Here is a 27,306-nt window from a genome sequence, read left to right as displayed (position 1 = left end):
CCTCAGTTCCAAAGAAACACATTGTTTGGCTAAGTATTGGGAGCAGCAATGTTTATTTGTAATGTTCAATGTATGTTTCCACTGGTGTAAATGAAGCTGGTGAAGCTGTTGCACCTGGAGTAAGGGCAACTAACGCTAAATCTATCAGTATAATTGGCAACACCTGTGTGGGTGTGCATGTTTCAAATGTAAACTGTTCTTCTTTATCTATACACGTTCCCCCACATTTTAACCAAATCTCCTCGTAGTTTTCCCACAACCCTGCTGACAGACAGACATGGACAGACAAACCCACCTGGACACATAATGAGGAAAAGAAACACTACAGGTGTTCAACAAACTCTCATACAACACATGTACTGTATGAGATAGTTTTATCAACACCAATCATTTTCAGACTGACTATACTAAATCACTCACTGACTGGAAAGATTAACTCGTTTCTTTGGCAGAGTAAGACCTTTCTCACCCTTTCTTTGTATTTCTGTAGCAGTTGAGTCATATGTATCTCTTTGTCTTTGTCCAGCTGCCACCCCATGAAAGGAGAATGCACATGTCAGCCAGGCTGGGCAGGACTCTTCTGTAATGAGACGTGCGCTCACGGTTTCTACGGTCACGGCTGCCTGGAGCCGTGTCTGTGTGTGAATGGAGGGGTGTGTGATAGCGCCACCGGAAAATGCCACTGTACCCCCGGGTATACGGTGAGTGGAGCAGTTTAGCATGATTTAGTTAGGAATTAGTGTGTAGTGAAGGTATTAGATGGTCTATTCCTTTTCTGTGCTCAGATCTAATCATCATTGTTGTGCTGTGTGTCTATGTCACCTGTTAACTGCCTTGTAGGTTTATAGTTAACGTGAAGCTTTGTTATTATTGCAGGGGGTTCACTGTGAGAGTCCATGTAAGAGTGGCATCTATGGCAAGAACTGCTCCCTGGAGTGCTCCTGTGAAAACTTTGTTGACTGCTCGGCAACTGACGGGGCTTGCTTCTGCAAAGAGGGTAAAGAATATTCAAAAAGAAGGTCACTGTTAAAGAAGATATGGTTTGATGAATGATTTACCTATTTATTGAACATACTGATGAATGAATGACTCGAGACCAAATAACTTTCTATCAAACATGGTTGACGCTCCTTTGTCTGTCTGCAGGCTGGCGGGGCCCGCACTGCTCCACCCCTTGCTCTGAGGGGACGTGGGGCCCAGGATGCAACGCCACCTGCCATTGCGCCAACGGGGCAAAATGTAATCCTGCAGATGGATCCTGTGCCTGCACAGCCGGTTGGAGGGGGCCGCGATGCGACCAACCGTGCCCGGTACGTGCTTTGATATGAAGTGAAAGATCCATGAGATAATGTTAAACCAGAGAAATAACTGGTTCTAAACCACTAAGTGTACTGTACACTGTAGAATAGATTATACCACCAGTTTGTTAAAAATAAAGGTGCGTGAACTTTAACATCCTGCCAATGATCTTTGAGAAATGCAAACAAATAAGAAATAAATGCTAGGTAAACATCTTTAACTTCACCTCCAAAATGATGGAAACAAATGTCCTGGACTTCAGCCACAGCACTGCATGAAAACCCAGGTTGCTCTGTAAATAATACTGACTATACAAGATAAGAAAAAGCACTATATGTGTATTCTATGTCAAGCTGAGTGGACAAATTAACTGCTATCTTTGATAAGACTTAATACAGAAATCATAAGGGCCGAAATGAATCAGAACAAGTCAGTTCTGATTGGACAGTATGTAGAAATGTCGTCCAGCTTTTCATCTCTTACTTCTGCATGCTTCCATCTGTGTTTTGGCCGGGTGCCCCTCCTGTCTCTGCCATGCCAACCACCAGGCTGTCTATACGGCGACACATTGCCAGTGTAGTATTTTGTCTGACTCTGACTGAGCTGGCCGAACGTTGAAGAGATTCCCCTGACGATTCTTTGCCCGTTGGCATTTGCTCACATGTGCAGATGGGCACGTTTGGGCCAGACTGCCTGAAGAGGTGTTATTGTGTCCATGATGACGGCTGCCAAGCAACCAGCGGGGAGTGCCGCTGTCTGCCAGGGTGGGGGGGTAAGTGACGACGTCCGCCTGTGTCGCTGCCAGCTTGGCTTTGGTACCACTCAACTTCACATACAAGTAAAAAGAACAGTTTTTCTACCCTAAATGAAGTGGAGTAGAAGTATAAAGTAGAATTAAATGGAAAATGTATAGTCAAAGAATCTCCTGTCCGGAAAAAAGGTCTTTAAATGAGAATCAGAAATCCTTATTAGTCCCACTGCGGGGGGGGGGGGGTTAACTAGTCTACAAAATCAGTCTTTGTTGCAACTACTTTGTTCTCTGCGCGTTGCTTTTCATACAGTTATAAAATGTATGTAAACCAGTGTCTTTGAAGATGGAGGAGAATCATACTTATTGTACAATAATATACATCAGCCAGTTTAAAGTAAACATAATGTGTAGTTAATCGACTAAAACAGGCACTTACAGATTTTTGCATTAAAACTCTGAAGGGAACTATTCTTCGTAGGGGTGTAACGGTTCACAGAAGTCACGGAAAAGCAAAGAAAAGTTCTAAATGCAGAATTTTTTTTGCTGTTATTTATTTTTAACAGTCGTGCAAGTTTTGGTGTGAAAATAAGGAACTCTAACATTTGGAATCATTAACTGTATTACACAGTTAAAAACAAACCACAAACAGTAACACACACACTCAGATGGCCATATTATTTATAATGGCTAATGTCAAACTAAAAGGTTAAATAAGCTGTAGCCTACAACTAAAAAGAATGTCTTGAAAATATTAAAATAAATAATAAGAAAGTGTTTCAATCACAATCAATAAAAGGCAATACAGAACTGTATAACATCTCCTGATGTCAAAATATAAAATAAATACAATAATAAATATAAAACAAAATAAAATCTGTACCTTTAGGAGCAATGTCTAACATGTGTAATTAACTTGTGAGTGTGTGAGGCCATTATGCCAAAATAAAGGTACTCAAGCTTTACTCTATTTAAGTTTTTCCTCAAAAAGATGAGTTTGTCTACGTTGTCAGTGAGGGCAGATCTGTTGGCGGTAACTATGTCACCTGCCGTCGAGAAAACCCTCTCGCTGGGGACTGAGACTGACTCGGAGGTGATTGAGCATGTTTGACGTGTTACCATTAGCATACCGCACCGCTGTGGAACAACGCCGACACACCGTCCTCGTCCGATCCACCCCATCATTGTTGTAGTCCACAGGGAACCCAACATGTTCCCACACAGCTGATTTAAAAGAAGCAGGTGGGTCTTCTAGCTCCTGTGTGTTGTGTGAACTCGCCATAGCTACTAACTTTTCTTCTTCATGTATTGTGTTCGTTTTGTTGTGTTTTGTTCTTGTTCTTCATTTGTTATTTACGGGCGGCTGGCTTTTAGGCGCAATACCGCCCCCTGGATTATATATAGTGTAATACTGCCCTGAGTGACAGACTTTTTTCCCACCCGTAAAAAAAGGCGTATTCGCCGTGTGACTGCATGTGCCGAACCGTGACGGTACGGGACGAATACGGATACCGTTACACCCCTCTTCGCAATGACTTTTTTCCATTTTATGGTATATTGTACTAGTCATATTTGCTTACTCTTACTGAAGTTAATTTATGAATGCAGGACTTGGGTGTAGAACATGTCCATTGTGGTATTGCCAATTTTACTTGGATATGAAAACACCGGGCCTGCACTGTTGCTTTTCATTCAGTCATAAGATTTTCATTGCCCTTTCTACACTGTTGCTTATGTGCATATGACATTAAAACCTTTAATTTTCTTCTCCTCAAGGTTCTCGCTGTGATGAGCCGTGTTCAGAGGGCCTGTGGGGACGCCACTGTAACCAGACCTGTAACAAGCATTGCCCCAACAGCGACACATGCTTGAGGGAAACTGGAGCGTGTGTGTGCCGCCCTGGCTACTGGGGAGTCACCTGTCAGAACAGTGAGTGTTATTGCTAAATCAGATCAAAACCAGAACTGTACTAGACTGGCTGCATTTATATAGTGCTTTTCCAGTCTTTGCAACCACTCAAAGCACTTTTGCTGTACACAAGTCATGATTCATACAGAGGCAGAGGTTTCCATACAATGTGCCACAAAGTAATAAACACTCACACACCATTATCTTTGGCAATGCCATCGGGAACAATATTGGGTGCGATATCAAGGGCACTTCAACAGGTTGACTGCAGCGGCTGGGGGTCGAGTAATGACCTTCTGATTGGTGGACCGCCGCTTTATCTTGTATGGCGTCCTCTGACTCTGACTGCATGTGTGTGAATGAACAAATACTGACTTGTGTTGTTGTAAAGCGCTTCCAGTGGTCGTAAAGGCTGGAAAAGCACCATTATAAATGCATGCCATTTACTGTTAGTGTGCAACATCTGCCATGCCTCACACTATATCTGTTTTTCTCCCAGAATGCAAAGCTAGTGTGTATGGAGAGCAGTGCGGCATGCCTTGCCCCTCCTGTGGCCATTCGTACCGCTGCCACCATGTGACAGGAGAGTGTGACTGCCTGCCAGGATACACAGGGCCCAACTGTGATCAAGGTTAGGAATAACACCAATAATCATCCATCTATGTGCAAATCCACCATTTAAAACATAAGCACTTAAATGTTACAAAAATCCCTTGGATTAAATCTCGTGAGTGCAGGTGATTTTTATATATCACATTGTGTGTTTTACAGTTTGTCCAGCTGGATACTACGGCAAACAGTGCACTGAGGTGTGTGTTAACTGTGCCAACAACTCCACATGCGACCACCGGGACGGTCACTGTGAGTGTTTGCCTGGATGGACTGCGACTGACTGTTCCATACGTGAGTGCAACTTCATACATCAACTAGAAAAGTACACTCTTTTGGGAGAAAATGTTACAAATACTAACATGAAATTTGCTAAATGTGCTAATTAACTTACTGATACGAAGGGTGCAAAAGCAACTGTTTCCCCCAATAACTTGACAGATGTCATGTATGCCCTGTTAAATATTCATGTTCTCCAAATCCTTAAATAAAAAAAGTTGAGACTGAATCGTTGAGGATTGTTTCAGGTTAATTCTCTCTTGATCGACTAATCAATGAGCTTTACAGTTCAAAACGTTTCCAGAAGTTAAATTAAAATGTAATCAACCATATCAAATAGAATAATATATTAAGATAGTTACTGTTAATGTAAGAAGTCCATTAGTCATGCTCCCCATTTCTCAAAAATACGGTGTAACATGACAGGGCAAGTAGAGTATTTCTCTCCTCTGTTTGTGTCTATGTGTCTAATGCATGGATGTGATGTGTGTCTTGTGTTTCTCCAGCCTGCAGTGCGGGTCGCTTTGGTCCGTTCTGCACTCAGACCTGCTCCTGTCCCAGCAACCTCCTCTGTGACCGACACACAGGAGACTGTGTGTGTGAGAGTGAAGAAGATGACTGCAAACAAGGTATGGATACAAACCGATTCACTCATGAACATAGGAGCCTACACATTGAACATTTGAATTCATGGCTGTTCTTATTCCATCTTTGACGTGGAAAGTTAATAAAGGCTGCTGGACTCTATTAAACGTTCCACTTCCTCTGACAGAAACACCTGTATTGTCGGGGAGCGTCATGGTGCCCCTTCCCCCCGGTGAGCGGGAGTCGTGGGGAGCGATCAGTGGCATCGTGGTGCTGGTCCTCCTGGTGGTGCTGCTGCTCGCTCTGCTGCTGCTGTACCGCCGCAGACAGAAGGACAAGCAGAACCACACCCCCACCGTGACCTTCTCCACCAGCCGCACCGTCAACTCTGAGTACACCGTGCCAGGTACGTCTATGTCGTGGTTGAAGAAGTACTCAGAGGCTTAACTTAAGTAAATTACCAATACAACAATTATTCAACAATCATTTCCTTTGGGTTCTGCCTGACTGACGCGGTATCTTTAAAAGCTAGACTTGAGAGAGACTACAGAAATGTTCTTAGCTTCTCTGCATATTTGTAATGAACCTAATGTTTGATCTAAGAGAGTACTGGCATTTCATAACTGGCAATAATTAAAATATTGTTTATATCAATGAGTTAGATTCTAAAACGAGTGAGACATATGCAAGTCTTCTGCTATTGTTAGTGCTTATGTTTCGCAAACCTAAGCACTAACAGAGGATGGACAATTCCTATACATTTCATCGCTTACGTTTTTGCAAAAGCACGGTGCTATTTAATGAGGTAATGATGTTAAATTATAATGCTTATAATGTTAACATGCTGATTGATATGTTTGCATAAGAGACAAATGCTCTTTAGTACACTTCAGGTAGGATTATTTAAGCTCTTGGTCATGATGTGGTTCCAGTTATATCTAACTCTAACTGTTTTTGTTATTAGGGTCCCACAGAGATGCTTTTTATTGACCTTGAGGTAATTTATTTGCAGCAGACGTTATCCATATGTTTGTTTTGGCCTCACAGATGTTCCTCGCAGTTACCACCACTACTACTCAAACCCCAGCTACCACACGCTGAGCCAGAACAGGCCTCCACTGCCGCACCTCCCCAACAACCACGACCGCACCATCAAGGTGAATGTCACCTCTGCTACATCAGGGCAGTGATCTGAGACTTTAGGACATTTCTAGGCCTCATAGTGCAGCGCCGGGAGACCTGGGTAATGTATCCAGCAGGCTGTGTTTTCAGGGCCCTGAGATCATAAATCGTCAGATGCTGACCCAGTATGTCACAGCGCTTCTGGTTTTCATGTCAAAAGCATATTTTATCTTGGTATTTGCTTTGCTTTTCTGATTATTTTCCGTTTATGTGTGTCCTACAGAACACCAATAACCAGCTGTTCTGCAGTGTGAAAAACATGGAGAGGGAGAGGCGGGGCCTGTTTGGGGTCGAGAGCAACGCCACTCTTCCTGCAGACTGGAAACACCACGAGCCTCGCAAAGACTCAGGTCCGTCAGCAATGGGTTATTCACATTTAGGATCTGTCACTTCATCAATTTAGTGGAGACACATAATGCAGATTGACCTGGAGCGGTAGAGTAAAAGGAAATGAGTGGATTAACATTTACAAGATAATAAACGTAAGGAATTGGTTTCCTGACCTCCTGACCACAGCTAAACATAATCTGTAAAACGTTCAATTCACTGCTAATATAATCTTCTGCTAACCACCTACAAGTATTTCCCTATTCTGAGTGTCAGAGGAGAGCTTAGTGATGAATAGAACCTTAACTTTTATCAGCGAGACAGAATAATCTTTTAATGTGAAACACTACATTTTTTTTGTTAAAATAAACATAATCGTTCTTAAAGAGATGGAACACCAGCAGAATACAACATACACATATCCTATATGATGCAAAAAGATGTAACAATTCAGTGTAAATTCAGAAACATGAAGGAACAGCTAAGGAGAAAGCTTTGCACGTTCTCTTTATATCCATCAAACTTTATCGACCAATACATTTCCTTCAGGCAGAACATTTATGAAATCAACAATGCTTTGATATAAGACTATACAATCAATAAGGACTTTATAAGAAGTGGTAATTGCATTGGCAGCATTCACACACCTGGGATTGATTTTGTAAGTTTCCAAGGCAGATAATCTGCTTTTGATTAGTTTGCCATAAATGAGGAATGAGGATGCCAGCTTTCTCTTTTATTGTTTACAGGAGCTTTTGGAATCGATCGGAGCTACAGCTACAGTGCCAGCCTCGGGAAATATTACAACAAAGGTAGTTTATCAACCCATGTCACCCTTTTTCCTGTTCAGTTTCCGAGAGAAATAGGCATACCAACACTGCTACAGAAAAAGGATGAATCAAAACCATGAGAGCATTAATGCAGAGATTACATGGGTAATAGCCACAGAAATGAGTATTTTTGTGGCTAAAAGTGTCATGATTTGAGTTTTGTGTGTTTAGTCATGGTTTTATTTTTGAAATGCTGTTCTCCCTGTGTCTGGACTTCCTTCCTGTGTTTGCCAGGAACACTTCCCCTCCCCAGCTGTGTCTTGTCCTGTGATTACCCTTCTGTGTATTTGGTCTTGTCTTCCCCTTTGCTCCATGTTTGGTCGTTGTCTTCCTTGCTCCTCCATGTTTGTCCCTGTCGGTTTTTTGTCTTGATGCTTCCTCGCGCTACTGGTTTATGTATTTTCTTGTTTTTTCATTAACATCGGCTTTTGTTAAATAAAGCTCTCTTTTTGTTATACTTTACACCCCTTCTCCTCATTCTGCGTTTGGGTCCTGGTAACCCCCACCCTTCACATAAAGTGTACACAGACTTTAAAATGACCTTGATGCTGCTGTTTCTGACTCTGTGTGCACTTCAGATGTGTTTTAACTTCCCTCTCTTTATGTATCCTGTGTGGTGACAGAGCTGAAAGACGTGGTGGCGGCGAGCAGCAGTTCTCTGAACAGCGAGAATCCTTACGCCACCATCAAAGACCTGCCTGGTCTGCCCTTCTGCCCCCCCGAAAGCAGCTACATGGAGATGCAGTGCACCGTGCCCAGAGAGCGAGCGTACACCGAGATCCGCCCGCCGTTCAACACCGCCACCTTACGCAGAGGTGAGCGTCACTCTGGACTCCTTCAGCATGCAGAGATAGTTGTACTCCTTTACAAAACAGCCGAGAATGCCGGTGTCCTTTTTTCTTTCTTTTTTTGGAACAGTGTGACTTGTGAGTCATATTCAGTATTACAAGAAGAAGATTAGGTTGTTAGGAGGTCAGTTTTCACATTGCATTACAATTTTTCTTGTGAGCCAATCAGGACGGTACAAAAGTGGGACCTTCACTTTTTACACCAATAAAGGATATTCAGTATAAAGGGGAAGAATTTAACTGAGATGACAAGAAGTAGAAAAAGATAGAAGTACGCTTTATCGAAATCACTAGAGATTTGTAACTGCAACTATCATTTTATCACTCTGTACGACTAACAATTATTTTATGATTATTCTGCTCATTCTTTTCTCCGTGAATCATTGGGTTCTTAAAAACTTCACTTCAAAACCAGAAACAAATCTATTAACTATTCAAGACGATTTTAAAAAGCATGTAAATCTTAACACTTTTGAAGCTGGATTAAGAGAATGTTTGGCATTTTATTTGATCAATAGTGGCATTTTGAGAGAATCAACCCTGATACTTAAAATAATGATCACATCTCAAGAAAAATACTAATATATTTTCTTTCAGAGTTAGGAACTTTCAAATGTCAGGATTTGTGCTCTGAAAGATGGGGAGGACGGGCTTCCTGAAGCCAGGGTCTGACAAATGAACAACTGTTTACTGGGAAGAGGAAGAGCAGGAGGGAAGGGGTTCTTTTTTAGCATCAGTAATTCATCAAGACGAAGTCAGACTAATAAATGATGTCGGGTCACGTTGTATCGCAGGATAGGAAATGCCAAATTGATGGAAATATTGGCTCAATGTTACGGATTTTTTTCCTCTAGTGAAGTAAAATATCATAATTTTGGATCCTCTGTCGTCTGGGACATTTGGGTGGAAAAGTGAGAGAAAATAACACTTCCATCAATACCTGTTTTTACACTCGCTCTACTGAAAGCAGAAAAACACACATTTAAGGAAAACTAAACCCACAAAATAACCATTTGAGTATCACAGGTTACGCACCCATATTTACCTTGAATTCTTGAAGAATACTTTTTTTTCACATGCCTGCAAAGAAAGTGAAGAAACCGAAAAAATCTGTGAGTGTAACCTGTTTTAAATTAAATTCTATACTCTATATTTGATCATTTCAGACCTTCAAGTTAACATTTTCCCTAAGACTAAACCAAGAAATCTTAAATATGATTAGCAGATGTGGCATTAAAAATATATATATATACAATGGAAGTGGAGGAGTGATATTTTTCCTTATGAAGTATTGTTTGCTTGTATCCAAAGAAACTTACATACACAATACTGTAGTCATGGCTACGGGAGGTAATTGGGATATTTTGCTCAAGGACACTTTGTCTGCAGGGGGTGGGATCGAACTGCTGACCCCTGATTTGCAGAGCCCTAATGTTGCAGTTTTTCCTTATCTGAAGCAAGGCTAAAAAGAAATCTCAGATAAGGTGTCGCATGGTGTTGTTGTATATTATAATTTGTGATATGAATAAAATAGATTTGACTAAAAGGACAAAACACCTTTTTTGTTGTACCCCGCAGAGCGCCAGAGTTCCCTCGGTCACGCTCCACACGAGGACCCCCAGAGCCACTACGACCTCCCGGTGAACAGCCACATCCCGGGACACTACGACCTGCCGCCTGTCCGCCGCCCCCCCTCCCCCAGGAGATCCCCTCAGTGAAGGTCCCAGCATCAGAGGCAGTTTCCCCCCTCTCACTTTGGGAAGGATTTCATGTGTGTGCTCGCAAAGAAGGAGCGAACTTTTACGCTTCTGTCAGTCAGAGCTGCAGACCACCCACAGAGCAGCGCCTATAGGCGGAGGAACTGTTGTTGAGTGTGGACGCCCCCCTGTTAGCTCCACACTGCCCCCCTGTGGGCGGAAGGGGTACTTGCTTCACCGTGACAGACTTGTCATCCAGACAGTGGAGCCAGCGGGCTGCGGTGAGGGGGGGGGCGGTCTGTGGGACTGCATTTACCTCCCATGGGAAAAATACACCAGAAGATTTCATGGTGAAATGCAGCATGGGAAGTTCTTTGCTTTTGAGCTCATGTAAACATGCTGTAATTGATGTTCCCCACACATTTAGCTTGCTACTGATCAGCTGGGGTGCATGATCAAAAGGCCCTCATTCAAGTTTTCTTTTAAAGTCTTAATTTTGTTGAGGTTATATATAGAATCCTTTTATTTACACAAGAAGCTTTGTTTGAATTCATCACACAGCTGGACTTCCTTTTGTTTTGCTCATGGAAAAAATGCGTACTGCTAAATATACTGCCAGTCTCTGGTCTGAGACACATTATTTTAATTTAGTTTTATTTCTCGTGTTCAGGTTTTAAGTCAGGTTGTTTAACCAAAGTTTTGTTGCCAAGATGAGCCTCTTTTTTATGATAATCTCGTCAAACAAAACGTGCTCCTTGTTTGTTTCAACACATGTGGCTCACATATTGCTGTTGCCAGATGAAAACTTTGTAAATATACAATGGAATATATTGTTGGGGTCACACTAATGTAAAAGAACGGTCCTATTCTAGGATGGTTAAAGGCGTTTGTGACCATCGTTCACACACATTTGCTCAGTTATAGATGCCAAAAACTCGCCGTGGGCAGAAACATTGTTGTGAAAAGGAAACATCAAACAGGAAGTTGCAAGCCAAATCAAAGCAGCATTTTGGATGTCACTGAAGCGCGCTACAGCAATGTTTGTTTTTGCCTGGTATTTAAAGAGCGGGCTCAACCAAAAGAGGTAAACTTTAATTGCTTTTGCATTGCGTCTAAATACATCCGATATCCTTTATTTGTGTTTTGTTTTTATCAAATGAAGTTTATTGTTCTGTCAATTGGATTACAGAAACCCTGTTTACCAGAAGAATCTACCTTGTGCTTTTAATGCTATCGTTTGCAGTATAGCTAGAGGCCTTTTTTCTACGTATGAACATATATTTTTGAATGTAACCATGGAAACATGTGTGTATATAGTGTAAATAAAGATGGCTGCACTTTTCATCATTGGTGTTGAGCATGGATGTATAAGAACGTGTTGAGTGGCGTTGGTTTATGAAGGAAATAACTACAACAGTCAGTCACTGGGAAAAACATCATTTTACTCAGCATTATTTAAAGAAACAACAGGATTGCTTTTCCATAGTGTGGACAGCATCGTTAGGAAATTCTACTTCAAGCAAATTACAACTTCGGCATTAAAGGCTCACAAGAAATCCCTTCAGTAACATTTTGAGGCTTCAATAAGGACTTTTAGAGGGTTCAAGATTTCAAAAAGGCCTTTCAAGACTTTCACACAAAGCACATCTGTGGTTTGAATCTGTTAGTGTCCTGCTTGTTCATTAACTTGAACTAACATTGCGTATACATGTTTAAGAGCAGCTGTCGATGAGAATAAAAATAAAAGGAAAGCGTTGTACAGGAACGTTTCTCTGGTCAGAGAGGCCTTTGAAAAACCCTGAACCAAAGCCTTAAAATGATCTTTGAGTGGGATCTTTCACTTAATAGCTGCATATTTTTCACAATAACATAGCAATTATATTCATACCCTATTTACTTGCATAAACGATAAATACTATCTCTTAGTTATAAATCTGTCATCTTTGGATCTGTCCACTTCTTTAACGAGTGTTATGGACCTTTTAAGGCACTTTAGGTCATTGTTACAAAATCAGGCATCTAATTAAGGTAAAAAAGGATCTAATGTGGCACAAATACCATCTATCAAGTACAATTCAAAATAAAACGTTAAAAAAAAGTCCCAAAATCATGCACAGGGATTTGCAAAGCCAGTAAGCTTACAGGAAAGGAAAAAAAACCCTTTGACCAGTTTTTATGAGCAACACAAATCGGACAGCTGACAGTCACAAGACTCAGAGAACAGTGATTGTGGTTTTCTGTCTGCTAAAAGGCACATTTGTTGTTTTTATATCTGTAAAAAAGCTTGTTAAAATGTCTCCAAAAATGACTGTTGCACTCTGAAAATAGCAGCAACAGCTTTTTATTAGAATAATGTTCATTTGGTGGAATAAGCTCACCATTATACTGTATATATGGCACGAGTAAATACTCAAAACACAGTACCTCTTCCTGAACATCTTTGTAAGGCAACATATATCAATGTATATCATACGGAGATACATATTTTACTGGGTACATTCAACTTGTCCAGCAAACAACAATTCCTTATGTTCCACACATGTTCAAAAACATAATCAAATGCACCAGTTTGAGATTCGACTTGCAGGAAAAAAAGATTCCTCTGTGTGCACCATAACAGCCCATCATATGATCTGGATCCACTTACAACATTTACTTGGACGTGTTTGTCTAAGGTTAAATAAAAAACAGAACATCCTGATTTTACAGTACTAAGGCTATCTTTGGAGAACATTTCAACATGATTATCAAAACAAAAACCAACGTCAGTGTATTTTCTATAGCATTTTGAGACAGCAAAACACTGTTTCAAAAAAGACGGACAAGCAAATTTCATTGTAAACATCAACATCTCAAATAAAGATTTCACCTGATTTGATGGTCAATAAACACGATTAAAAAAAAACACCACAGGATTAGTTTCCTAAGGCTGAGACTTATTCCTGACAGGGTTCACTAGCTGTGCGTGTTGAGAGTTGACAGCATGGCCATTAAATGTGAAACCCCGGCTGGGATCAAAGCGCAAGCACTGGTCAATGGAACTGTGTGTGTGTGTGTGTGTGTGTGTGTGTGTGTGTGTGTGTGTGTGTGTGTGTGTGTGTGTGTGTGTGTGTGTGTGTGTGTGTGTGAGAATGTACAAGAGCAAGACAAGCGTTTAGCGCAACACACATGCAATGACAACTTGAAATACAAAATCAAAAGCTGAATATGAAAAGCCTTTGCCCCGAAAACCTTAAAGCAATCCTAACCTGCAGATTTATCTGAATACAAAAAATAATATCGTATAAAAAAAAGAAAATAGAGACAAACAACCCAAAGGAAGAACATATTTTCGTCCTTTATTGGCTGCAGGAGGTGGGGTCAGGTGAGGTCAGGTGAGGTGAGGTCTGGCTCTACATGACGGAGCAGTTCTCAGGCTTTGCACGGCCCTGAAGGAGGAAGTGACAGTGTGGTGTTACATGTGGAGATAAAAACTAGAAGAATATTAACAATAAACTTACAATACAAGACATCTTGTAAGCAACATTTATGAGAAGAGAAAAAAAAGTCAGCTGTTCCATTCAATGATTACTTCTTCCCAGTCAACTACAATCAAATATAATCAACAGAAATGGTCAATGCATTGCCTGCTTGTGTAATTCAGTGGTTAAACAGTGTAATTGTGATACCTGATCACCCATAAATAATTAGGTTATGATTGTCCAAAAATCTAAAATGCCAAAAGCTGTTCAATTGGTACACTTTGAATAAATGTATTCCAAATGATTGCTGACCAACCCAATGTACAGTACAGTACAGTACAGTAGGTTGTCTGAACCAACAACAATGACATTTGTCTACAGTTGTCAGCAATAAATACAATTATTATTTATTTGTTATATCCAAGAAAACTTCTGGGAAATAATTTGATAATAATTGTAGGATAAAAAGGGTCACACATATTACTTTTTATTATGTAGTAACTTAATTGGCTGGGTTTATTGGCTTAATTCATACAATTACTTTAACCAGTGATAAAATCATCAAAAGTCTTATTTCATCATGAAATATAGCAGAGTCTGCTTTATGCCAGTAACAGAGTATGGTACCTTTCTGGGCTCGTTGCTCCCCATGAAGAGGGAGTGTCCCCCGAGGCCTTCAGGCAGACCGCCGCCGCCGCACCCCGGACGGTCCGCCGTCTGCCCGCAGGAGTCGCAGATCACCGTGCGGCTCCGCAGGTTGTACTCGTTGTCCCCGCTCGTACTGTGAGCTCCCTGCAGGGGGCGACACACACACCAGTTACTGCACACTGCTCCATTGAGGTGCTGCAGGAGTTTACAGTCTTACAGAAGAGATGCTTACCATGTCATCGTCTTCATCCTCATGGAACAGGGTGCGGGTCACCTTCCTCATGGCCATTTCCTGATGGGGAGTAAAGTGATAAAAAGATGAGGAAGTTGCAGGTAAACAACAATAAAAGACAAGCTCAGATACATTCAGGTGAAGTCGCACCTCTCCGTTGGCACTGATGAGGATGGTCTGCATGAGGTCTCCGATGCCCCAGGAGCTCTGGGTCTTCCACACCAGGTCAGTGGGAGGGTTGTGGGTTCCTCCTCCAGAGGCAGCCCAGATCTATGAAGGTCAAAGGTCAAGAGATTGTGATTCGTTACTTCTGTCTCAGTTCAAAGTATTGTGTGTATTCTCAAGGCCTGTTAAATACATTTATTACAAAATCTAACAATTTCTAAGCTAATAATTAAAAAAATGTTTAATCAATGTTCAGAATGTTTGCCATCTTCTTCTTTGCATTGTAGATGTTTGATACTTTTCTTGATGCATTACTGCCATCTATTGACTAGTTAAAAAAAGGATCAGTACATTAGCACTAATTTGTACAAACAAAATGGGGACCCACTCATTATAAATATTTCTCAGTAATACTCCTCATGGTCAAAAGTGTTGGCAACTTAAGCAAGGACAATTCAACAAACAGACCAATATAGAGGATTTGGTGCAACTTACCGTGACAGTTCCTCCGGCCTTCAGAGTGAACTTGCTGGGAAACTTGTAGATGATGGGGGTGGTGTTACCTACTACTCTCTTCACCTGCCAGTTAGCCAGAGATTGGTCCTGCGAGAAGTAAATGAGAAGAGCGATGGGGACAAGACAAACCAATAAAGATTTAATTAAAGTTTTATACACGGAAATGGTACTGATTAACACAACCGTCCTTCTTAGAATATCCTGGCATCAAAAGTGATGGCAGAAAGCAAATGTTAACCGTAAAATTGGTTTATTATTGTTAAAAGTAGTACCACATTGTAATCAGTCTTAAAACATATTTTACCACCTTTTTTGATGGCAGTCTGAGTGGCATGAAATCAAATAAAACCAGGTTAAAGGGTTTGAAATCCCCCGGCTGGATGGACCCACTCACCTCGTCGGCCTTGTTGCTGAGACGGATGAACTTGCCCTCCAGGTCGACTTCGTCCACGGTGACGCGCCCGCTGGCTGAGGCGTTCTGACTGATGCGAGTCTTGGTCACAGAGCCCCCCACCATGCTGGAGGTCTCGCTGTCGTTGTCATTGAGGCGGCGCTTCTTGGAGACGGCTGTTCCGGAGGAGTTACGGCTGCTGGAGGCGGTGCCGGTGCCAACGGCAAGGCCGGAAGATTGGACCACACGACTGATCTGGATGTGGGCGGAGCCAGAGGACTGTGTCACTGTGACCTTGGCGGTGGGTGTAGTGCCGGGTGAGAGACTTAGCCTGAGGAAAAAGGGAAAGAAGAGGTTCAGATATTTAGACCAAAGCAGTCAGTGTACAGAATCACTGTTGGTAAAGAGCCTTTATATACTTCATGTATCTCTTGCTTACTGCTCTGAGTCTCAACACAGATTATATAACCAAGATTCTCCAGTGTTTGGTGGTTGAAGCTACAAAAACTAGACCTTTTTTTAGGAAATAAATGACCTTTTGTTAAGGCAGCTGTATTGTAGAATAAGCTGTGTCAGAACTGCATTTTCACATTGCTGCTACTTTAAAACCATTCTTAGTAACTTACTTACCTGTTAGTAACAGTTCTCTGCCTGCCTGTGATTGCTTTCCCTCAGCCTGTACGTTGCTCACTGTCAGTTTACTTGATATCGATTAACAAAAGCGTGGAAGCAAAACTCTGGATGAAACCCGGGCCTGATTCTTCAGACACTGTCCAGAGCTCACATGAAAAAGTGGCTTATGTTTTTCAATTGGTTTGTTTTCTACAACAATCTCACCTGGCCTCCTCTCCCTCCAGCAGCTTCCTGTAAGCATTGATCTCCATGTCCAGGGCCAGTTTGATGTCCAGCAGCTCCTGGTACTCCTCGAGCTGCAGCTGGAGTCGACTGCGGATATCAGTCACCTCCCGCTCTTTATCCTCCAGGCGCCGCCGCATCAGGTCCCGCTCCCTTGACATCGCCTCCTCCAGCTCCCGCACCCTGGCCTCGCTCGCTGACAGCTGATTCCACCAGAAGACACACAGAAAGGTTAAAAAATTACAACTAATTAGGGAGTCAGTGCACTTCTTGTAACAGCACAAACACTGTGGGTCCGCTTGATGAGCCAGGTGAAGCTCAATGGTGCTCAGTCATCCACAAAGCAACGTGGCCAGGAAAGACAGCATCCTGTGTGTGTGTGTGTGTGTGTGTGTGTGTGTGTGTGTGTGTGTGTGTGTGTGTGTGTGTGTGTGTGTGTGTGTGTGTGTGTGTGTGTGTGTGTGTGTGTGTGTGTGTGTGTGTGTGTGTGTGTGTATACCTGTTTCTGCATCATGCTGAGCTGGCCTGACATGCTCTCAATTCGAACCCGGGACTGCTGCACCTCTTCATGACTGGCTCCCAACAAATGGCCGTTCCTGTCAGCAGAGTGACGGGCGTTCTCCAGCTGAAAGACGCAGAAAAGGTAGAGTCAGATTGCAGCAGTGGCTTCCCCCCCTGAACAACCGGGCTAAAACTGTGCCGTTTGAAATACACTTAGAATCGGGTCAACTTTATTTCAAGGGACTGTCATTATTTAAATGAACACTTGACCCTCTGTATATAAATGAACTTGTATCCATTCCACAGTGAATAAAATGAGAAAATGGGGGGGAATATGTGATAAATTGAATTTAATGGAGGCTGCGTTTAACAGAAAAACTGCTCACTAACTCTTAATCCACTTGAGCAATATAATCCAAGTCTCATTGTATGCTTACTAATTTTCTAACAAGTAGTTTAAAACCTTATAAATAAAACACTTCCACATGAACAGTACTCACTCAGACATGAAGTGCACCTGCATGTGACCATTTATGGAGAAGTTTATTTATGGAGAAGTTTATTAGAAAGTAAGATTAAGTGTACGAATAGAAAAATCTGACTTCCACGATTTTACTTCAATTAATCAAGCGTTTCTAAAAAAAATTAAAGCTGATTTACAATGGTCATTTTGAGGGTTAAGTATTCCATTCATAAATATTAATAATCTTTGGCTCTGTTGGATACCAAACATCATAATAGTAAAATACTTTTCAGCATCCTGCAATTTTTGCCTGTTAACTGATTTAGAAACATTTACTCACAAAATTAAACAGCAAATTCTAATGAAAAAACTTAAAAGTGTGTCTATCCACCAGACCACATGTGTCAAACTCAAGGCCTGGGGGCCAAATCAGGCCCTTGGTGGATTTAATTTTGGCCCGCAGGATAATTTTTCATTACTATTAGATCTGGCCCGCCGGTATATTGCACGCACACCTTCACTCAATCCTGAGGGTTTTCTCAGCTCAGAGCCCAAACATTGATGAACTTGCACCCAGGATGAGATGCCAAGTATCTGGCTTGAACTAGCATCACAGAGCAGCAACCTGAGTTTCAATGGATGTTTCCTTCTGCACTTTTTCTCTCACGACAACAGGGCATGTTTGGTTTTTTCTTTGAGGGAAATAGTTTTGTTGAAGCTGTTGTTGGCCTGTGGAAAAATGTAATCCTAAGAAATGACTGAGGAAAAGCTGCAGATAGAGCCATAAGAAATGAATGCAACCGATTATTTAATGTTTATTGTTGTTTTTATAGGCAATAATTTAAGCTTTGTTAGTTCCAGGTTTAATATGGGCAATAAGTTAACGTCAATACGTTTTGCAATAAACATTGAACCAGTCCTCGACTAGTACCCATTTTTTAATTTTGGCCCACTGTGTATTGGAGTTTGACACCCCTGCACTAGACAGTGATAATGGCTGTTAAATTAATTTCCCGTCGGCATAAGGCAACAGAAAAGCTAATGAAGGCATTTGTAAACTGATTGATTGTTAAAAAGGGAATAAATCAATATGCATGATCTGAGCTGTGGATATTACACAATGAGCAGCTCATTAATTTGCAAATTCAAAAAGTCTACACCCAAGGCACCACCACTATAGAGAGTAACAGCCTTTTTCTTTTACTCTAGGTGGCGCCAGAGCTGCGTGTAATGCAGCGTCCAGTGAGTCGTACCTTAGAGTTGTAGGTCTTCTCCACCTCCTCCTTGTAGAGGGCGAGCTGCTCCTCGTGCTGAGCTCTCATCTCCATCAGGGCGATGGCCAGCTTGCTCTCAAACTCCTGCTGCCGCCCGCTGACCACCTCCGTCATGCGGGACTTGTAGCGGTGCTCGCTATCACGCCGCTCCTACAGACACAGCAGGGTGGAGAGGTCATCAGTCTCAAGAGCACTTACTATGAAGTGGGATTAACCTTGGTTATGTGACTACTCAAACTTGGACATTTTATATTGATGTACGGCTCATTTTGCTTAAGGCCATGACTATAGTCAATAAACTTAATTGCATTGATAATTCAGTCGCTGTGGAGTAATTATTTTTTTTAAAGTAGCGCACTAAGGCAAGAAATCCACATACATAACATCCCCTGTGACCTTTAAGCAACTCCAAGTTATTATGACTGTTGCTAGATTTGGTCAGGACTTGATTGAAACCACAATATTTTTATAATTATGACTTTGATGACGGCAATAATTAAAATCCATTTTAATACTTTACAATGTGTATATATCTTTCTACTTGTACTGTGTTTTGTTATGTATGAGAGAATAAACTTGGAATAAAATCAAGGAGAGGTGAGAAACAAAAGAGGAGACATATCTGAAGGGGAAATGTAAAACAAACATGCAGGAGGTTGGGAAGCAAATCAATATCCTGTGGAAAAGACAGAAGACGGCTGAATATAAATAGAAAGGTTGAGGTGAAGAGTGGGAACCTCGTTGAAGATGTTCTTCTGGAACTCCAGTTCCTCCTTCACGGTCTGCAGGCGGTTCTCGGCGTCCACTCTCCTCAGCATCTCATCCTGAAGTTGCCTCTTGGCATCTGCTAAGCTGCCATCCAACTGGGAGGGAAGGAGGGAGGGGGAGAGAGAAATGTTCTTTAATGGATGCATTTCAAAAAAATCAAACCAAGCCCAGGGTGTGATCTGTGCAGCATTGTTTCAGTTATTCTTTGAAGAGACAACTTGTACTTCCTGATTGTGGCCAGTAGGAGGAGCAGGGCCACAACTGTATCTACGTCAGTCCTTAGGTGAACTTCATTGATAAAACAAACAGCAGGGAAAGTAACCTTGTCCGCCTCGCCACCTTGTCCTCATTCACAATCGACTGCCTGGAGGCTTTACATAAAATGACTACTCCCAGCTGGTATTTCTGCACTCCATCAAATATCAGTCACTGCAGCTTTGCATTGCAAAATCTACTGATTGTTTTTTCAAAAAGGTGGCAAGACAGATTTTAACATTTGTCACGCCCAGGTTGATTTTTATATGATGTCAATTTAGAGGGATGTTTATTAGGCATAATAAAAGCCAGTGATATGGACTGAATCAGTAATCCAAAATCTTTGATATACATCAGTCAGATACGCTTTCATTTTGAAATGCACATGGCTAGTCTGTTTTACTATTTGCATATAAACTCTAGAAAATATTTGCACTTAAAGATGAGAAATGTGGCACTTTTTAGTAAACAATGGGGCATTTTTATTTTCGCCTTTCTTTATAGAAGATTTTTTCTATTTAAAAAAGGTCAGTTGAGGTGATATAAATATGCTAAATGCTTTAGAGCATGCTCCCTCTGCCAACAACAACCATGCAAGGCTTTCATTCTAATAGAGATGTTTGTACCTTGGCCAGCTGGGCCTTGAGGTCCTTCAACTCCGCCTCCAGGGTCCGCTTCTCCCCCAGGGCCGTGGAGAGGGAAGCATCTTTAGAGTTCAGCATGGCCTCCAGGTCCCTCAGCCTGATCAGAGCCGCCTCAAGGTCAGACTCCTTCTTGCCATTCCTGTGGAGACACGAGAAAGACAATATGTCAGTTCTCCATCCCTTCAATACTGCATGTGACATGTCGTGTGTGTGGTGTGAGCTCTTTTGGCTCTCGGCAATACAGCTTGTCTACGTTTTTCCAAGACTCTTTTCTTCGACATAATTTCCCTCTGACTTTGCCGTTGGGCCTCTTTGGAGCCGAGTAGCTCACCTCATGTTGCTTTACATCCCTAGCTGATAACTGTAACGGAGTGGCATTAAACCTAATACCTAAGATTACCTTATTCTAAAGCATTTTCCTTTTTTTGTGTAAATGACATCAAAAGCTTGTTTTTGTAAGGCAAGGAAAGTTTATTTATATAGCACCTTTCAACACAAGGCAATTCAAAGTGCTTTACAAAAAACGAAAGACATTCAGAAAATGGCATTTAAAATCAGTCATTAAGGATTGTAGGATTCTTTACACGTGAAGCTGCCTTTGTAGCAATGTGTTTAGGTGTCATAAATGCACAAAAAGTTATTTTCTGGGAGGCTACCATGATCAAATAAATTATCTTTCCCCAGTTCACGCAAATGTCTTTAGTAACTTTGAGTCATGGTTTAATTTGTATCTTCCACTAGAGTGTCATATGAGCCAAGTCCATCATAATACTAATGATAGAATGTTTTTTCATGTCTGCTCAAAGAGAAACCTGATAAGTGTGCGGCGGTGACAGAAGTTTTGGCAGACAAACTACCATTGTGCAGTGCAGCAGTTGTCCACTGTTGATGGGAACATATCATCGTACTGTGAATAGCCTGCTGTACTGAATAAGAGATCATTAAACTCTACCTCGAGGGAACCCGCGTTGCATAAAGAGGATTCGTGTTTGTTGCGCATGCGCATTAACATGTGGGCCACGCCTCTAACCTCTCTACAGGATCCAATTTAAAGTTCTGGTTAGAATAAATAACTTGGAAACAGCCATGGAAAAAACTATATATTTCCAGGAAAGGGAGGGAAAAAAAACAACAAAAAAAGAGAGAGAGAGCGAGCGAGAGAGAGAGCGAGCGAGAGCGAGAGCGAGAGCGAGAGAGAGAGCGAGAGAGAGAGAGAGAGAGAGAAAGAGAAGGAAATGGGCTCCCTCTTATTCTATCTGGCCCTGTAGTCTTTATTGTCACTAATAACGGCCATCTGCTGGGGGAGATGGCTTCCAGGCTGCCCACACACAGTCCTGCGGTCACTGCCAGCCGTGAGAGAGAGCGGCCAGTGTGACAACAAGAGGGAGAGAGAGCTACAGCTACACTGTACAAACACCACTTATAAAGTTGCTCCACAGCACAAACATGATTTACAACAAAGGGTAAAGTCCATTCACAATTTATCTCAGAAGAGAAACTGTAATTTATGAGTTTACGATACAACAATTTATCTTTGACTGAATTCAATTAACGCCCATAAGAGGAGTTTGAAAAATGCAATTGTGCTTCCTCAAATGGCCGGTACAAAGCGGACAAGATAAAGTGGCTGACCGCTTCAGGGAGAAACAGAAAAAAAAGGAGTAAGTGGAGAAATATGAATGAGTCTTTTATGTCCTGCAAGAAAAGTTGAAAATGAAATCGAGGGAAAACATCCGTGATGGTTAACAGATGTACAATCAAGCCTAGCGAACTTGAATGGGTAATTATATAAAAGCCTCCCAGACTGCTCATTGTTTAGATTCAAAGCTTAAAAAAAAGGAGGCACAGCTCAGTGTTTGATTGGGTCCAAATCAAATCACCATCATGACCGCCAAGTACACAACACATGGATAAACATATGGACAAACATAATAAGCTCTGAGAAACAGACAGAATTCCTGCATTCATTACCTGTATCATAGGGATACAAATCATACCGGTGTTGTCAGTTGCTATAACAACCCCAAGTTAAAACAATACATCTGTTTTTATAGTTTCAGAGAGGTAAATTAATTGTGTTGTTATATAGTGAGTTTCTTATATAGTTGTATCATTGTTTTACACTGTACCTAATAGTGTGGAAACTAAAGAGGATTCTACGGTAACTCAACATGACCTTTTCCAGAGCCCTTGACCACATTGAAATGACCAGATGTTGGGACCAGATGTTCATGCATTCATTTCCTTTGTAGCAATGCAACATTTCATATTAATAAACACCTTCACTAGTAGTTGTTTTTGCTTAAACAGTTTTTAGAGATGTTGATTCAACCCTACTGTCACTTTTGAGGCTCCAGTGTGTGGTGCTTAGGGTTGGGAACCGAAACTCGGTTCCAGATGAGAACCGATAAGAAAATGCCGGGTACCCATACAAAATACACAATTTCGGTTCTGCCTAAGCGCGGTAGACCCTGTATTCCAGCGGGTCCGTCTGCACCGCGGTGACCCGGTGACACGGTGGAATACAGGGCGGACCTGGAGAATCACAGAACGGCCGGTCGTCAGCGGGCCGTTGACGACCGGCACCGCCCTTAATTTTTTTTAAACTGCATCATATAAGTTGCGCTGACAGGCGACAGAGGTCCACAGTTGCCCCGCAGCGAGGTTCCTCCCGCCCTCTAGTAGACATTTCACGAGCTCAGTCACTTCATAACACCAAAGATGGGTCGCGGTAAACTCTCTGAAATGAGGCTCCACTACACTAAAAAAGAAAAAGACAAGGCACAGTGTAATGCCTGTTAATAGCTTGCCACAGGCATAGCTCAGTGAAAATAAAGCACAGCTTTTGTGCAATACATTTGTATTGCATGTATATTTTTTATTTGTAACAATTTCAGATAAAGCTTAAAAGAATAAAGATATTTTTGTTATCTAAACGTTTGACCTCTTTCTTTAACAATTTTGGAATCCAAACTGGAATCGATAAGAACCGGAATCGATACATTTCAAACGATACCCATCCCTAGTGGTGCTGTTTAGTTGTATTGTATATTGTCATTATTCTGTCAACCCCATTATAGCACTGAGTGTAAGCTTAATAACATAAAACACCTCTTTTTACCAAAAGCAATAAGTACAAACTGAAGACTTGCAGGAATTCTAAGAAGTCGACATGTTTGACTCAAAGAGAGTCCAGAATGTGACTCTTAAAGACCCAGGTGAACTAGCACTTGAGATGATTATGTGTCGAGAAAAAAGACATTCTTGAACATACAATGACTGGAGCCTTTTAACAGAGGCTCTCCATTCAAACATGTATCATCCATCAGTGTCAAAACGCCTACGAGACGTACAGTGAAATGGTTACTGCTGTGAAAGAAAAATGCTTTAAAGAATATTATAGTTTGGCTGAGACTTGTAGAATTCTCTAGGTGTTTACATTCCTCAAGACTGCTGCTGAGGAGAATTTAAGTTTTCCACAATGCTTCTCATGAACACTTTAATAATAAACCCAGATAAACCAGCTCTGAGACAAAGAGGGATGTGTTGTGTTTTTACTTAAATTGGTTGTAAATGCATTAGCGACAACTATTTATTCTCATTCACTTCTTGAGATAAACATTAAAACTCTTTGTCTAGATTTCAATATATTGTTCAATGAAACAGTGTTACTCTGCAGGCAGGCGAGTGTGTGTGGACGTGGCTGCGGCTCATTAGTGCCAATAGGCCCAGTTGATCAGCTCGAGCACTGAATTAATGGAGAGAAGTGGGTTTGGTATATTCCCATCCAGCTTGTTTGTGTTCTCTGTATAAACACACAAACACGGTGTGGCTGGCGCTAAGTAGCTAAAAACCTCACTTGAGTTTTTACAATTCATCCTGAGGGGAAGAAGAGGGGTTGTACCATGTTGTTTCCAGCCATCCAATAGTTTGAAACACTTCACGTAAAGAGGCCTGCATGGTGTTAACACATGACATTACAGGAGAATTAGAAAAGCCTGCTGCAAATTAATATCATAGGACGTAGCTTCGATATTTTTAAAATCTAGCTAGTGTGAGTTTACAAGTTACCATCATTTAAAAAATTTTTTTTTATTAATTTCACTCCAAAGCTTGAAATACATGTTCTGATCGTAAAGTGACCCTGGTTCATGACTTCGAGCATTTGTGCTTCTTCTGCTAGCACACATCGATCAAAAGATATGATAAAATGACCAGAGGTATTTTAAATGTTTAAATGGTTTTACTGCCCTGCCAAAATCATCTGTGAACAGCGGACGGAAACGATGCTTAAACATCTCAACAACAACCGTGGCTTCAGTTTAATGTAAGCAACTAAAAGCCTGTACCATAGACTGTACTTAACATGTTCTCTTTGTTTCTGGCACCTCTAAGTGCTGCTGCTGGATGTCGGAATAAAACAGAGTCTGAAGATAACTGAACGACGGTGGAAAACCTTGTGTCTGTGTTTCTCTTAAGTGTGTATGTGGGTGTATTTATGCATGTTTGAGTCTGATCTGCACTGTGTGGGAGTGTTGGCTGCAAACACTGTGTAGCCCACCATGTGTGTTAAGTGCATTTGTGTACTGTATATGTGTGTGCAGATACAGAAAGAATATGTCCATGTATGTCCCTGCGCATGTTTTATTCTTATATACTATTTACGTAACGTGTGAGTTCTTCATGTAGGCGTTTGCTTGGGACTACTTGTTTATATAATTCAATATGAAGGGTGTAATTAGAGAGCCTAAGCATCATGTTTACATCAGCGCCTCACAGCCTGTACACACGTGTGGAGATACTGCAGTTATTTTTTAAGAATCACACTTAATATTTACAAAACAATACACAGTCAGAATGAGGCTAACCAATTGGGTACTGAGAATGGCAGCGGGCCAACAGATGAGCAACCAAACTCAGATTACATTTGGGAAATTAGGTAAATAAAGCCAAAATAAAAACCGCCTGTTTCATCAAGATAAGGGAAATCTGTTGCGGGTAAAACAAAGCTGCAGAGTTGTTTCTAAGCCTGCAAACTGAGAAAGACCTTTGTGCCGAAAGGGCAGAACTGCAGGCTTCTTATTTTGCTCAGCAAGAAGGAATTAAATACAGAAAACAAGTGTCATTTTGGCTTACATTGTTCTTATTATCATAAGTGCGGACTAGTTGTCTCCTTTCCTCCCACACACAAGAGTCTGCACAATAAAGTACTGAAAAAAAACAAAGGTTCACAGAATAATTCACCCCTTTTTAGCTGCGATATTAGTGCTTTTTAATGCAATTTGTTACCGAGCAAATGGAGTAAATGACATATTTTAAAGCACAAAGACAAAATGGGAGCTATTGGACGGAGACAGTGTGAGATGGGGGGGAGGAGAGGCTGGTGGAGGGGGGAGTGTGAAATGGAAATGCAAGAAAAAAAGACAAAAAGAGAAAGGGAAAGAGGGGAAATAATAGAGACGAGAAATCTGAGGAGGAGGAGGAGGCGGAGGAGGAGGCGGAGGAGGAATGTGTTGGCTCCGCTCCCAGCCTCAAGGATGACTCACAGCTATCTTTGTCTGGCCCAGTAAGGAGAAACTAACCCTGCCTCGTGGAGTGAAATAGAGAAGGAAAAAAAAAAGCCCACTAACCCCCCTTGTTTTGCGATGCCGTTACCGTGGCAACCAAGGCCTCGTTACCAGGCCTGCTAGTATGCAATTTACAACCAAGCTGTGGACGCAATGGAATAAATAAAGTGTCTACTTTTTTGTGCTGATTTTCTAAATACCTCCAGACTGTGTGAGCTTGCTGTAGCCGTCTGAAACTATAGGTCGTACTTTCCTACAAAGAGATATGACCACAGTTATTACTGAAGCCACACAGCCAAACACAGGAGTTTATGAGACCTCAGCAACACTGGTGCCAAGGAGTTCATCAGCATTGAATACCTCAATTTCAAACATAACAGGTACAAAACTAAATGCAAAAGGAAAAAAGCATCACATTTGTCCAGGTATACTTTAAGATTTAGCAAAAGCACTATGTTTATATTTTATGTAATACTCTGGTCTCTGAAATTAAAACTGTGTGCAGAATTGATATTTACTTTCTGTCATCTTATTCTATTTCATATCATTTCTCACTTCTGCCATTTCCTTCCACCAGTATGTCTATTGCAATATGTCGTCTTGTTTTACAACATTTGTATGTTGCACTGTTGTAAAGCCAGCCCCGTAATATTGCCAACACAAGCTCTATTGAGAGATTATGAATACATATTTCTTTACAAAAAAGGCCACTCTAGCAGACTCATACATTTAAAACACGTTAAAGCCTCATCATATAAGCTTTGCACTGAATCCAAACCAAATGAATGCTCTTACCACTGAGGGTCAACTCAGTTTATTATTCTGTCTGCTATCGGCTGCATTTGATCTCGTAAAAAATGTACAATAAAAAATATTTCTGTCTCCACCTCTCCTATCCACCGAAACCGATGGATTTTTTTTACCCAGGCTTTGAGATAATTGTCCTGAGGTTTCTGCTGCTACCCCGGTATAATTCAGCTGAATGGCAAATTTGTTTCATTTGTAAATTTAATTTAACATCTCTTTCCGGAAACAATGTCCCCATTGCCCTGGATAATTCACAGACTTCACTGTCAACAGTTTCATAGCGATGAGCTGATTGGATAAACCAGACCGTGTACAAAGTATAAAAAATAAGAGATTTTTTAGAAACCTCCTTTGTTTTGGGAAAAATTGGTATAAAACATTTTCCTGTAATGGTGACAGAAAACTTGGGCAAATAGAAAAGGTTTTATGGTTAGTTACCACACACAC

At 41.3% G+C, this 27,306-nt stretch overlaps 2 protein-coding genes across 4 annotated transcripts in view; one reads left to right on the top strand and one right to left on the bottom strand.

Annotated features, from left to right (window-relative positions):
- Positions 1–11,656, top strand: part of pear1 (platelet endothelial aggregation receptor 1) — a 46,608-nt gene extending 34,952 nt beyond the window's left edge. The window contains exons 10-23 of the mRNA XM_034211346.1: positions 527–701; positions 877–997; positions 1,147–1,310; positions 1,969–2,071; positions 3,824–3,976; positions 4,455–4,586; positions 4,727–4,858; positions 5,350–5,472; positions 5,616–5,834; positions 6,476–6,585; positions 6,834–6,960; positions 7,687–7,749; positions 8,391–8,582; positions 10,194–11,656. Coding sequence (XP_034067237.1) covers positions 527–701; positions 877–997; positions 1,147–1,310; positions 1,969–2,071; positions 3,824–3,976; positions 4,455–4,586; positions 4,727–4,858; positions 5,350–5,472; positions 5,616–5,834; positions 6,476–6,585; positions 6,834–6,960; positions 7,687–7,749; positions 8,391–8,582; positions 10,194–10,333 — 1,954 coding nt within the window. The 3' untranslated portion in view covers positions 10,334–11,656. The remainder of the gene's footprint in view (positions 1–526; positions 702–876; positions 998–1,146; positions 1,311–1,968; positions 2,072–3,823; positions 3,977–4,454; positions 4,587–4,726; positions 4,859–5,349; positions 5,473–5,615; positions 5,835–6,475; positions 6,586–6,833; positions 6,961–7,686; positions 7,750–8,390; positions 8,583–10,193) is intronic.
- Positions 11,657–11,733: 77 nt separating this feature from the next.
- LOC117543222 (lamin-A-like) overlaps positions 11,734–27,306 on the bottom strand; it is a 34,145-nt gene continuing 18,572 nt past the window's right edge. For all 3 annotated transcript variants that reach the window (XM_034211347.1, XM_034211350.1, XM_034211348.1), the window contains 11 exons: positions 20,468–20,624; positions 19,556–19,681; positions 18,798–18,968; positions 17,080–17,205; positions 16,563–16,783; positions 15,729–16,056; positions 15,314–15,421; positions 14,804–14,923; positions 14,654–14,713; positions 14,401–14,565; positions 11,734–13,740 (listed from right to left, as the gene is read on the bottom strand). In XM_034211347.1, the coding sequence (XP_034067238.1) occupies positions 13,705–13,740; positions 14,401–14,565; positions 14,654–14,713; positions 14,804–14,923; positions 15,314–15,421; positions 15,729–16,056; positions 16,563–16,783; positions 17,080–17,205; positions 18,798–18,968; positions 19,556–19,681; positions 20,468–20,624 (1,618 nt within the window). In that variant the 3' untranslated portion in view covers positions 11,734–13,704. The remainder of the gene's footprint in view (positions 13,741–14,400; positions 14,566–14,653; positions 14,714–14,803; positions 14,924–15,313; positions 15,422–15,728; positions 16,057–16,562; positions 16,784–17,079; positions 17,206–18,797; positions 18,969–19,555; positions 19,682–20,467; positions 20,625–27,306) is intronic.

Source organism: Gymnodraco acuticeps, unplaced genomic scaffold, assembly GCF_902827175.1.
Source record: "Gymnodraco acuticeps unplaced genomic scaffold, fGymAcu1.1, whole genome shotgun sequence".
Taxonomy (NCBI): Eukaryota; Metazoa; Chordata; class Actinopteri; order Perciformes; family Bathydraconidae; genus Gymnodraco; species Gymnodraco acuticeps.
Note: the sequence above shows the minus strand (reverse complement) of the source record. Positions and strands in the feature narration are given on the sequence as shown.